The 14,206-nt window shown below is 45.6% G+C and overlaps 1 protein-coding gene across 5 annotated transcripts in view; it reads left to right on the forward strand.

Moving 5' to 3' along the window:
• Nucleotides 1–14,206, forward strand: part of LOC119137326 (ephrin type-B receptor 1-B) — a 96,332-nt gene that overhangs the window by 39,267 nt on the left and 42,859 nt on the right. For all 5 annotated transcript variants that reach the window (XM_037276566.1, XM_037276562.1, XM_037276565.1 and 2 more), the window contains exon 3: nt 6,611–7,292. In XM_037276566.1, the coding sequence (XP_037132461.1) occupies nt 6,611–7,292 (682 nt within the window). The remainder of the gene's footprint in view (nt 1–6,610; nt 7,293–14,206) is intronic.

The following is a 14,206-nucleotide window of genomic DNA, read 5'->3' on the forward strand; positions in this document are numbered from 1 at the left end:
AGGCTGTGGAAAGGGGCATTAGGCTATTCGCTAAGTATCGTTTATCAGTGAGTTTTATTATGTGCTATGAGCTAAAGAGCCTTCATTATCTTTCGTTTGGGTGTTTTGATTCAAAGGACCAAAACCTAGGTCACATTTATAATCTGGGGCTACTCAATCATAAGGGGTCATTCAACATCAAAATGTTTGAATCCACCTTGTCCAATGGGTGGCCACACATTAGGGCTTTGGAAGTGTAAAATGGCGGTCGTTTGGAACCTAAATGTATTGATCTGGGCTGGGCGCTAGAAGCACATTTGACGTGACTTTTGTCCTAACGCCGAGCGACGGATGGCCACGGTTCAATCGGAGCCTCATCAACGTGTCAGACTGTGATTATGGAGTGGCTGGTATCTGGCGGGACACCACCATTTCCTTTCCATCCATCCATCCATCCATCCATCCATCCATCCATCCATCCATCCATCCATCCATCCATCCATCCATCCATCCATCCATCCATCCATCCATCCATCCATCACGCTCAGCCGGGCGGAACTAGGCCTCCGATGCCCCTACAAAATAATCATTCCCATGCAACTTCTTGCCTGACAGCAGGGCTCGTTTAAGAACGGGGCCGATCACAAATGATAATAGCAATCATGCCGCCGCATATTTTACTGCTTGGGCTGTGCAAAGTGTGTGCGCGCTTACAAAACGACTATGAGCATATGTCTGGAAGCTTGCGAGGCGACGTGAGTAAATGAGGCAGGCGACGCTTTGCTATCAAAACAAGCCAGCTATTGCTCCAAGTGCTCTGTGGACTTCTAGGATATGACCCTCCAGGTTAAAATGCAAATAATCTCATTATTCGGAAAAGCCTTTGGAAGGAAGAACTTCTCTGACTTCTGATTCTTGTCAGCAGTGAACACAAAGAGTATCTCTCAGCGGGCTGTTCAATCCCGACCGAGTTTGGCTTCTCATATGCTTCGCTGCCCTCCCTCCTTTACCAATCTGGCAGTGGGAATGTGTTCAACTGCTTGCTTCTCATCTTTGTCCAAATGGGGATCATGTTGCACTTTCACGTTAGCAAGTCGATCAAAACGGTTGAACTGTCGCTGTTAAAAGTCCTTTGTATCTAAACATGTAAGATCCGGCCGGTACCGGACGTTACGAATGACAACCGTAAATTCTTGTTTGATTTTTTTGGGGATTATTATTGTTGTTTTCATTCGAGTTCAGATGTCAATAGGCTTCAAATGAATCCATTATAGACAAGCAACAACATTGTCATTACTTACAATAAAATAGAAATTTAAAGGAACTTTTTATAAGGGTGCTATATACGTAGTGGCGAAAACTGTGATTGGTTGAGAATTGACAAAGAACCCTGAAGCAAAAATCCCTTCTTGGAAGCTGTCAGATATTCGTGATCAGTACGCTATCATTTAATGGTGATTTATCCCCGTGATGAGTTTGTACAAGTTTGAAGTCGTCAAGAGATGACAAGGAACATGTATTGATTTAATCTTCGTGACACCTGATTCAATATTTTTTCTATTCTCATTTGTGTCTCGTTAAGACCTTGCCCATCTCAGAGGCTTTAAGGCTCACCATCCATTCCACATCAATATCTCCAAACGTGAAGCTGTATCACTTCACGGTGATGAATTGGAAAACCACAAAGTGCGCGAGTCCCTCGAGTATCCGTGGTATCGGCGCAGTTACTTTCACATAAGACCTCGTAAACACTTCTTACCACTTGGGCGGTTCCGACACAATATTACCTACCAGCTCATTTCGGAATATTGACGGCAGATGTGTAGCGAGTTGTTCCGAATTATTTTTGCCTTCCCAAGTACCGTAATTTTCGGACTATAAGTCGCGGTTTTTTTCATAGTTTGGGTGGGGGGGCGACTTATACTCAGGAGCGACTTATGTGTTGTTTTTTTTTTCAAAAAATTTCAAAAAAAAAATTTCAAAAAAAAAAAAAATGAAACCGCGATAAACGAACCGCAATGTAGCAAGGGATTACTGTAATTTGAATTTCAAGTGACGACAGCAGCGCGAAACCATCTGCGTCACTCCAATTCATTAAATCCATCAATCGTCCTTTGTCAACAATGCGTGCGCGCCGCTGACGGCTTTTGCACTTAAAAATATTCCACAGGCCCATATAACGATATATAAATTATATATCAAATAACTATTATATAAGCAATAATGTTATCAAACCATCTGTGCACTCTAAATCATTAAATCCACGAGTGACGCGCGACAGCAGCGAGCGCGACAGCAGCGAGCGCGACAGCAGCGCGACGCGACGTCGCGGTCGCGCGTCAGCAGCGCGACGGTTGTTTACATAAAGGACAAAGATCGACTCGTCCAGCTTTCTTTCACTTTCGTGGATTGAAGTCGGGCGCCGGCGCTCGGCCGGGTGGCTGTCCAGGGACGGTGGATGGTGCTCGGACAATGCTTTTACGCACGCCCGGTCCTACTCTACCGAGCTGCCTTTCAGCTCCGTGGATGGAAGTCGAGGCCCGGCGCTCAGCCGGGTGGCTGTCCGAGGACGGTGCATGGGGCTCGGTCATGGCTTCTACGCACGCCCGGTCCTATCGTATGGAGCTCTCGTCCCCTTTCGTGGCTGGACGTCCACGCCGCCACACGCCTGTAAGTTTGTTTTGTTAAATAAAGAGCCGTTTACCCAAACCCACGTCTTTCCTTGAACTTTGTTAACGCTACAATATAGTTATATAGTAGATCTGTGGAATAACGACGAGGCTGACGTCAGGGCGCACGCGCGGCGATGTTGACAAAGGACGAGGAATTTGATCGATGGATTTAATGATTTAGAGTGCACAGATGGTTTGATAACATTATTGCTTATATAATAGTTATTTGATATATAATTTATATATCGTTATATGGGCCTGTGGAATATTTTTAAGTGCAAGAGCCGTCAGCGGCGCGCACGCATTGTTGACAAAGGACGATTGATGGATTTAATGAATTGGAGTGACGCAGATGGTTTTATTAACGTGTTATTTATGTAATAGTTTTTTGAATAACTCTGAATTTTACGTCAGGGCCGTTCTCAGCTCTTAGTTTGTGTTTATGTCACGTTAGCATAGCTATCGTTTAGCCTGTTGTTGCTCGTTCATGACTGTTCTTGGTGTTGGATTTTGTCGAATACATTGCCCCCCAAAATGCGACTTATACTCCGGAGCGACTTATATATGTTTTTTTTCACTTTTTTGGGCATTTTATGGCTGGTGCGACTTATACTCCGGTGCGACTTATAGTCCGAAAATTACGGTAATGACGGACATTGATGAGCGGCGGCCTCCATGAAGGGAACGTAGCGATGGCTTGATGGCAGCGGTCTGGGGCTGTGGGGAAAGGGACTCATCAGCCTGAAGAAATGACACATCCCTTTCATTTCTGTCCGCACTTATGTTTTTCTTCTATCGATCACTCTCTCGGTCTTTGCTACACCCCTCCCATCGCTAGTAGCTGGGCGAGGTGTGACTGGTCATTAAACCAAACATTACTGCCCGGGCGAATGCATAACCCCTTCATCTATTCACGACTGTCCGTCAAACCGAAGAACCGTAATGACACAAGCACTTAAAAAATCAGAGCGGCTTCTGTATCGATGGCAGGAGCGACGCTATTAGAGTGGGTGCATTTGTGTGTTCTCTCTGTGTGTGTGTGTTTGTGTGTGTGTGTGTGTGTGTGTGTGTGTGTGCGTGTGTGTGGCTTTTTACCATTCTGGCATGTCATCATCAAAACCAAATACAATGCTCGTATTGTTACAAGACAAACGCGATCGTGAGTAAATACAGAATGTCACCTGTTACAAACAGACAGTAAGAGGAAGAAAATAGTAGCATGTCTGCATTTGATGCCGTGGTTCCATAAAAAATCCTATAGGATGTTAGAAGCCAGTGTCCGGAGCCGTGCTTCCGTATAAGAGCATATCGGATGTTAGAAGCCAATGTCCAGAGCCGGGTGATATTTTTTCTGAATCAAGTCAGGGGATTGTGAACCCAAGTGCAAAATGAGAAGAAGAAAATCTTGTATTCAATCATTAATTATTAACTCCTGCGTCATGAGGTAAGATATTGGACCCGGCCATATACTACAAACCCATTGAAAGAAAAAGAAAGCCCGTTACAAAGTTTGAACCCACTTTGGAAACGATGGCTAATATTTTATCGGTGTCTGTTGACACAATGGGGACACCAAATATCTGTCTCGTTCATTATTTCATGGACCAATGAGTTTGTGGACAGACTCGAGACGGGCATTATCGCAGACGCCTCGGGTTCCTCGCCGGCGTGAAATATGGTGGTCATTTGGCTAGACGAGAGGCGGTGAAGACCCCCTCCTCGGGTGCAGAGGAGCCCGGGCGGGACGAGGCCGCTTGGTTATATTAATGAACAGGCAGCGCCGAAAGGGACAGCTTGCCGTAACGCTGACGAATGGTCATTACCGGAAGAGGAGAGCAATGGGAAAGACTTGAGAAGAGCGTGGGCTCACAGGGAGTTGCACTTGGGAGAGAAAAAGCTTCCTTTGCACCCTTGGATTTGTGTCAAGTCGTTCATCACGCCAACGCTGTCACTTTTCCACCGTTGCTAGAATCTCTTGTTTTTCTTGGGTTGGATTTACGAGTGTCCGGTTTGGAAATAGTCACGACAGTCGGTCGTTTCTCAATATGAAGAAGGCAAAGTACGGTTTTGCCGACTCGCATTGTCACATTGGCAATGTGCGTCCTTCAATAGCTTTGCCACTTGCACTGACGGTTCTGGTTGCCTTGGTAACCTTGCACATTCCTAAATGCATTATGGTTATTCGTTCCATTCCCTCACAGCTCCCTTCAAGTCATCTTAATTATTCGTTTGTACATCGGCTGGCAAAATTGCATGGTCAATCAGATTTGAGATTGCGTTCCTCAAAGTCTTTAGCAGTCCATTGGGGTCGCTTTAAAAACCGAAGCTTCAAAAGGTCAGGAGGAGGAAGCACCGGGAGATGCACTGCACACGCATGAAGATTGCATGAACTGTTTGGAGGCCCGCTCGCTCGCTCCACTGTAGACCACATGTTTGAGAATGTTTGCCATTTTTCACATGTCCTGAGAGTTGTTAGTCACCTAAATGTTGGACAGAGGCTGTGATTTACCCAAGTCAAATTCCTTGTTTGGCACGCTCAAACATGGCGAATAATGTTGAATTAACTCCTCCTTGCCTCCGGCTGTTAGGATTATTGCCGCTGGTGGGCTACGTGAATCTGACCCCCCCCCCCAACCTTCCCTCACAAATAGATAAATGAATAAGTGAATCAATCAAACAATCAAGATCAACGGAGATACGTATATTTGGCTGATAATTCAAAAACGGTTTGACACATTTTCCACACGGCTGCATGTATCTTTTTAAAAGCAAGCAGCCTCTTTTTTCATTCTGTGATTTGTCTCTTTGATTTGCAACCATTGCAAATGTTAATGGCACATTTTCATCATGATTTGGTGCACTCGGTGCAAGGGAGCGGCTGTTGCTCGTCCAACCTACTTTGTGGGTCACACCTGCAAGGAAAAGGCCGACATTGCGCTTTGATTTTGTGTATGCATGCAAATGTCTTCCATGCTGCCATGTAGTCTGTCTAATTGTAATTCAGTCGAACCTAATTTTGAATTTGTTATGCAGCACCTTGTATAATGCACCGCCTGAGTGGCCGCCCTGTTAACCACCATATCCAAAGACCGTTTGCTTTGTTGATTCATAGTTGTGCTTTGGTGTATTTTCTACAGGGAAAAAAAAACAATCCAAAAGCGCAAACCTGCGTCCCCAAAGCGAGGCTGTATTTCTCAAAACAATTCCATCCCACATAAATAATTGTTCTTTAGTCGCCCTAACCCATGAAGGCTGATCTCTAATAATTGAAGACAACGGGAAGTCTGAAGTCAATCATTTAAGTTAAAAGGCACAATTAGAACTGACTAATTAGGAAAAACATTGGCACGGCGCCATAGTTCATTTGAGTATCAATATTGACTTTAAAATAAGAAACAGATGTCAATCAAAAGGGAGCTCTTTGATATTTTAACAACAGAAGCGGTATGGAAAATGGATGGATGGATGGAATCTTATTTTATTTCGTTATTTTAAATTGTATTGGTCTTGTTTTGATTCCTGTCTGTTTTGTTTGATGTAGCTGCCGTTGTTGTTAACGTGCGATACAAAAAAGTCCAGATGAGTTGGGTGGTTTGATTTCAACAGCTAACAAGCTAGCCTGTGGTCTGTTTTTCACTTTTGTATTTTGGATCTGAACCTAAAATTGGAACATGAAAAGCTTTTGAAGCCAAATCTTCAGTGCCTGTGGTTTGTTTTTCAGTTTTCCCTATTTTGGATCTGAACCAAAAATTGGAATATAAAAAGCTTTTTTAAGCCCAATCTTCAGTGCCTGCCTGTAGTCTGTTTTTCAGTTTTGTATTTTGGATCGGAACCTCAAATTGGAATATGAAAATCATTTACAAGCCAAATCTTCAGTGCCTTTTGGCTTTTTCGTATTTGACGCTGACAGTAACACTGTGTGTGTGTGTGTGTGTATTTTCCCTCTGTTCTTTCCTCAGTGGGAGGAGGTGAGCGGCTACGACGAGAACCTTAACACCATCAGGACATACCAGGTGTGTAACGTCTTTGAGCCCAGTCAGAACAACTGGCTCCTCACCACCTTCATCGATCGGAGGGGAGCGCAGCGCATCTACGTGGAGATCCGCTTCACGGTGCGCGACTGCAGCTCCATCCCCAACGTTCCCGGCTCCTGCAAAGAGACGTTCAACCTTTACTACTATGAATCGGACGCCGTCATTGCCACCAAAGGAACCGCTTTCTGGATGGAGGCGCCCTACCTCAAGGTAGACACCATAGCTGCCGATGAGAGCTTCTCGCAGGTGGACTTTGGAGGGCGGCTCATGAAGGTCAACACGGAAGTCCGCAGCTTCGGGCCCCTCTCCAAGAACGGCTTCTACTTGGCCTTCCAGGATTACGGTGCCTGCATGTCTTTGCTGTCAGTCAGGGTGTTTTATAAGAAGTGCCCGAGCGTGGTCCAGAACTTTGCCGTCTTTCCGGAGACCATGACCGGTGCCGAAAGCACCTCCTTGGTTATCGCCAGGGGGATTTGCATCTCCAACTCGGAGGAAGTGGATGTCCCCATAAAGCTGTATTGTAACGGCGACGGGGAATGGATGGTTCCGATCGGCAGCTGCACTTGCAAGGCGGGCTTTGAACCGGACAATGGCAACGTGTGCCGAGGTAAGAATCCTTTCTTGGACCAGGTTTCACGCTTATGAGTCATTTGGTTTCTTCCCTCTGATCTGCTTTCTTAACCTAGTTCAAGCATTCGCGCGAGCCGGTTTTGCTCACTCTAGTCAGATGGCTGCGAGTCAGACGGCGGCTTGCGGGAGAACCGTATCGTCCATCTGGGCTCTTTTTCTTAAATGAAAAAGAATAATGATTGATTGTTTGCTAATTATGAGCTTGTATGACTAGGACGGGATTTGAGGCGCACATTGGGAGATGGAAGGGTCGCATTGCGGCACGGAGGATGGCTTTGTCTTCTACAATGTCACCATTTTCACTTTCGCCTTTTGAAAACACGTCACGCTGAGTTTATTTTGAAGTGAGCGCTTGAACTTTTCAGCTTTTGCAAATTTCGTCAACTATTTTACTGACTGCAATTGTTGGTCATTTAGCACCTTTGTACTTAATGACTCTTTAGTCTTTGTAAGAGAATACCTCTGAACGGCAAGCAGGTGTAACAAAGCATCAGCACGCTATCGCCGATCATCAATTGATTGTTTTCACTCGTTCATCTTGGCATAATGGGCCAAGTCAAGTCAAGTCACTTGACTTGACTTGACTTGACAATTGATTGTTTTCACTCGTTCATCTTGGCATAATGGGCCGCACCGCTTCCTTGATCACGTTTACCTCCTGCCTTCTCAAAACTCACATTAGCGTTGATTCTTAATCTGTTGCGAGCGCCATCCATCTGTGCACCTTGCAGATGGAAAAATGTTTTTTATTTTTTTGTATTTCACCTCGTTCTGATTTACAGAAGATTCCGAAGGATGGGTAATCGTATGTACATACATAAGGATGAGGCTGATCTGTGTGCTGCAACAGTCTGTTTCGCTTTGTCTAGCCTTCGCTGCTCCATATTCCAGTGCCGTCCTGCTACATTGACACACTTATACGTAAACACAGAAAAATATTTGCCGAAGACCGGCTGCGGGCGCCTCGTGGTATGATGCATTCCGAGTTGGCCTGCCTCTGGCGCTGGGCTGGAGCGGGTGTGCCGCTCTGATACCATTGATTGATGCGCATTGGCCGTGATCAATACACAGATATGAAAGCAACGCAAATCTACAAAGCAAAGTGTTTATGGCTGCGCCCACACGAAGTTCACACTTCTGTGAAATGACTTTCAATTGAAAACGTTCTTGTCTGTATTCCATTACATGTTACTGAATTCATTTTGTTTGACTTCGTTTCAGGGAAGACATTTTTGTCAAGAGTAGGGGATTTCATCTCTGGACGTATTCTTTGTGTGATTTCAGTGCCAAGTTAAGAATTTGCTCGATTTCCCTAACCCCAACATGATTCTTCTTCTTCATTATGATCATGCCTCAGAAAGGCTCTATCAGTATATGTACACAGAAACCAGACGCTACGAGAGAAATTGGGGAGAAAAGAAAATCTGGCTTTTTTCAAGACTTCTTTCTAATCATGCTTTTTTGCTGTGATCACATCAAATGAGCAGGACTCGTATTTGATCCTGTGTCTTACTTTGTACATCAAGTCTTAAATGGTAGGCCTGTTGTTCCACTTGTGAATTCCAAATGTCAATATTCTATTCTAATGGATCCCGTGAATCAAAAGCATTGGGATTGGAACCCGGGACACGTCCGCATTAAGATAGACTGTGACTCATTTTTGAGTTATACCAAAAAAAAAACCTCCCTCACGAATGTCGCTCTCTCCATTTTCATTATAGGATGGCGATGTTTCTAATTAAGATGAAATGTTGATTTCCGTAGCATGCCAAATCCCCCCTCCCTTTTCTAGCGCCTCTGTACAACTCCCCTTTGTGCAGCACAGTAATTGGCATTTTGGTGGGAGTTTGGACTCTTAGTGTAGCTCGTGTCAGCTTGGCCACCGCTGTCAACACCGCCAGCGCAAACAAGCAAGCAAGCACTGTGTACGCTTTGCTGTGTGCAGTGTATACAGAGCCCCTGAAGGCCCTGCAATGAAAAGAGTTATCTTTCAGAAAGATGGATGAACTGTATGTTTTCCCACTAATCCCCTGGCCGCCCTTTGTTAAGCACCTTCAGCAAGTCGACACCCTGCTGTGAAGTTTCACTCGCTCCTATTTCTGCTTCTCTCCCAAAGGAGAATACTATGAGGAGAAATCTTGTTTTTTGTGGAACACATTCATGCCATCAATCTTAGCTGTGGAATGAATTCAGCTCGTACGTCACGTAGGCCGTGCTAGTGCACTTTAGCTAATCTATATGTTTGAATTAGTGGCAGGTATCATGGCGTCTGCATGTTAGGTGTGTGGGTGTGGGTGTGTCATGTTGTTGCTCAGTCGCGATGATGCCAGCGTGCCATCCTCATTAGCAGCTCTCACCCAAAGCAATTTGGGCAGCCCACCCACTCCTTTTCTTTCGCGCATTGTCCCTTTTGGCTATGGAAGCAATTTGATCACTTTGCTGGTAAATTGACTGGGGCCACATCCAAAATGTCATTGTGTGTGTGTGTGCGTGTGCGTGCGTGCGCGTGCGTGCGTGCGTGTGCGTGTCAAAGGTTTGTGGGTCATTTTTCTGAATTTGTGTGAGGTCGAGTTATTTTGTCTGCATCATTTCTAGATGTGATTTCTGACTTTGACGTCCCTTCGCAATGGTGAAGATTTGACCAGAGTATCCACATTTTTTTCCAATTTGTTTTTCTTGTTTCATGATTGTTTTGAATTAACATTTTAAAAGTGCCAAAATATTTGTTGTTCAATCTTTACTATCCATTTTCACTCTATCACTTTCCATAGACTGACATTATTTTCTTAATAATGAAGTCCATCTGACAAGCAATCCATGGAGCGTCCGATACCTTATCCCCGATACATATTTCTTTACTTTTCATTTTTTAGTGTCACAAGCCTACAGAGCAATGGGAATACACTTACTAGGTATATAGTGCGTATTTCCTCTCCCTGTTAGGCGCCAGTGGGCTTTTGACATGCTGGCACATTAATATTACAAATATTCAAATAACTTTATTTCACATTCTGCCGGCTGACGGTGGCAGCAGGAGATTCACAGCCCATTGAGCAAGTGTGCTTCTCTGGGCTAAGTGGCCATTTATCATGGCTACCTTACTCCTATCTAATGGCTGCCATCATCAGGCACACTTTCTCATAAACACATGTACTTCTTCAAAAGATTAGCAGCGCCCTTGCGTTTGCGTATTGGGCGCTTTTAACCAAACCAAGTATTTGGTTAAGGTTCAACTTTGGCTGTGTCCACTCCAGCAATGCGCCGATGACTTCTTAATATGTCTTTCCTGATTGCAAGGAGCCTGGCTGGCTGGCTAGCTGGCTGGCTAGCTGGCTGGCTGGCTGGCTGGCTGGCTGGCTGGCTGGCTGGCTGGCTGGCTGGCCGGCTGGCTGGCTGGCTGAGGGGGCCTGCAAAGTCCCACTGAGCTATTAGAGCCAATTCCCGCCCAATTGGCCTTGTCAACTTCGCTGAGTTGACTTTGCACAGAAGCATCCTGTGTTGGGACGAACTAAGTCACCTTGGAGGAGGCCAATTTTGTCTTCCTGAGTTTGTTAACCACTGAATGAACTACTAGACTTGTTTTCGGTCTCTTAATAGCTCTTGATAGTGCTGCTCCTTTTTGTGGATAAAGTCTCACAAACAACGGCAAAAGCAAAACACATTCAATAAATGCTTCTATTGTTTATTTTTTGGGGGGGAATGTGGAAAGAAGCAGAAATACCCATACGACCGAGGAGAAAAATCCCCCCATATTGGTGACCGCAAAGGCTACAGCACACGGCTGACGTTTTCATCGTCATCAAAGCCCTTGGTGTTTTCCCCCGTTAATTTGCCGCCTTTTGGTGTACAAAAGAGCAGAGAGGTGAAAACTTCTTGTTTCCTTGGCTGTCAATAGTTTGAATAGAGGGAAGGCAGAGAGCATCTCTTTGAACGGTGGGGACCGGAGCGAGCGTGCGTGCGTAATGGCCCCCAAACACAGATGCGCTGCTCCCACAGTCATGGACGCTAGCTGCTAATGATGTGAGGGGAGCTTTTTTGTCCCCATCATAATAGAAGTAGCGGCCACATCCAGTGCTCTTTGTCACCCCCAACACACGCTCCAACTTGGATTGTCTTCATGGTACCTGTTGGTTGAACCCTTTTGCACTTGGAATACTTTAGCCTTTAAAAGCAACCGTGCTTCTCCAATCCGTCTCTGAGTTTGCCCCTCCCTGAGCCTGGCTTCTGTTTTCTACCTCGGCTGCCCTTCTTTCCTCTCGTCTCCTCTCCTCTCCTCTCCTCTGCTCTCCTCTGCTTTCCTCTCGTCTCCTCTCCTCTCCTCTGCTTTCCTCTCCTCCGGTCTCCTCCGGGGGACGCTGCGATGCACAAAAGAGCCCTCGCGCTGGGCAGATGGCCGCAACTCTGCTTAATTTGCCGACGCGGCCCTCATTGCCTTAACACAAAAGCCCACCGCGCCCAGGGGCTCTGCATCACCCTCTCACTTCGTCGCTGACCTCCATCAATCAAACTGGCGCCTTTGTGCTTTCGCGATGCGACCGCATAATTAAGGATGCAGCAAAGACGATCGAAAATGTCTGTATCCCGTCAGCAAAATAACAATGAGGAATAGTTGTGTCTTTTCCTCCTCCTTTGGCAAATGAAACCAGAACGAATGACTTTTAAGATCACTTAAGCCTTAGTTCAGCGTGATTCTGAACAATGACGTTACTGCGGAATATTTTGTATTCACAAAGACAATAAGCAAATGTCTTTTGATCTACTTTGGCCACCACAACATGGGAATTGAATCATCTCCACCAGACCCCCTCGTTAACCCTCATTTGCCTTTTCTGCTTAGCGGTCGCCGTCGATACTTGCTGTCGTACTGGTAAAACGTCCGGACTTGTTTTGTTTGATGGGAGGGAGGTTCCATTTCAAGTTCTAGGAAAGTGTCTTCCCCCCCTCCCCTTGCTCTTCGAAGTAAGCAGCACAGAGATGAATGTGGCCACCTCAAGGTTGTGTTGTTTAACTCCTGGGTTGAGGATCTCATTCGAATTGCATTGCAATCATCGTCGGTCCGACAGCGTTTTTTGTTACATTTGCTGGGCTAAATGCAGCGAGAGCTCGTCAACAGTCAGATAACAGTCGGCTAACGGATTTAGCTTTAAATGTTCCGTCGAAGTCTCTTAAAAGAGCTTCTAAATTGAATAATTCTGCGTGCGCGCGCCAATCGTCTGCTTCCCGATGTGTTTGTTCACAAGGCGTCTTTTTCAATAACAGGAGCAGACTTCACCGCTATTATTCCCCTGAGTAGCATGCATTGCGTTTCTCTGCGAGCAGTTTAAAACAAGACCAGACGGAGAAGTGTTCCGTTTCTCGTTTTCAAACATGAGCTCTGTTTGGCAATTTGTGCCGGGGAATGCGTAAGACCAAGGGATCAACCTTAATTAAGTTTAATGTCCAAATACGATACTGACAGCTAATCAAAGCGTGATCTGATCCCTCCGTGTTCTGCTAACTAATTAAATACAACACCAAGGAGCCCAACTCACTTTAGAAGCTTAAATGAAGTGAGGCTCAATTTGAATTGAACATCATTTAATATAACTAACGTATCCTATCCGACTACAACTTAGCTGGAGTGTTTTCACAGGCTCAGACGTAGATCATTAAAAGGAGGAGCTGAGTGACATTTTGTCAGGCCTTTAATGAAGGTGTACAGATTCGATTTAGTGGCAATTTCCAACGGAAAATTCAATTCACTCTGTTTGCAGCATGGTGGGGATGAGCGCTTGATACTATGTTGCACGCAACGCAATTTCACAAGCACGCTCTTGCGTGCATTTTAATGTGTTGCTCATTACGGATTAGTCGTCAAAATAAATCAAAGTAAGGACACCTTGAGGCGGCGGTGTTTCGCAATCGGTTATCTAACCGCAGAAAGCTGTGACTTATTTTGATGTGTGCATGGTGACGAATGACATTTTTATTGTTTCGCATGGCTGGCATAGATAGATACATTTTTTCAAAGCAATTGAATATCATTCGAAAACTTCCAGCAGCATCCCCGCGTAGGCGTGGGAATCAACTGACTAAAATGTCTGATTCGAAAGTGAGGCGGGTAAGAAAATGTCAAAGACTGTTTTCGGACTGTTTCATACCAAACAGCTCCGCTCGGAAACGGCAAAGATGCTATCTTAATGTTACTATAGAAGCAGAGGCCCGTCTGCATGAGCACAATGGCGTGCTTTCCAAAGAGAATCATATCTGATTATGCAGAGTGTCAATCGAGGCAAAAGCTGACAAACAAATGGATTTGCTGCGTCTCCAATGTTCTCCGGGGGAAGCTGCGTGCACGGCCATAGGGCTTTTGTGTCGGAGCCAACAGCGAGCGTAATAAGACCCTTTGGGGAATGAAGCCGAGGCTGAGCGATAGGGACACAAAAGCGCACATGCTCATACACTCAATTTCACTTTTTAACTTCTTTGGAAAATGACCTTTACATTGGCGCCTGCCTCCAGTCTCTCGATCTGGACTCGTCGCAAGCGTCTCGCAGACAATCTCAGACATCATCCCCGCTCCTTTTGTTTTACTTCTGCTCCAACTAGGAGAGCAGCCACCGACGGAGTGGCACAATAGCCCAATGTGCGCTCGATGGAACTTTTACCCCACTAATGCTATCTGTTTGGGCGAGGGGCCCTCTTGTGACCCTCGTTCACGTCGGCCGGCTGCTATTCCTGCCCGCCGGGTCCCTCGTCGGCACAAACTCTTAAACCGGATTGGAAGACCCCCCCATTGTGGAAATGATTTGAGAGAGGGGCCTTAGCCGGACAAAAGGGCACATCCTTAGCTGAGATCGGGGGGGGGGGGGGGGGGGGCTCTAAGCCCCGTTCCTTCCTTCCTTCTTATTC

The sequence above is a fragment of the Syngnathus acus genome, chromosome 17 (assembly GCF_901709675.1).
Source record: "Syngnathus acus chromosome 17, fSynAcu1.2, whole genome shotgun sequence".
In the NCBI taxonomy this organism is placed as follows: Eukaryota; Metazoa; Chordata; class Actinopteri; order Syngnathiformes; family Syngnathidae; genus Syngnathus; species Syngnathus acus.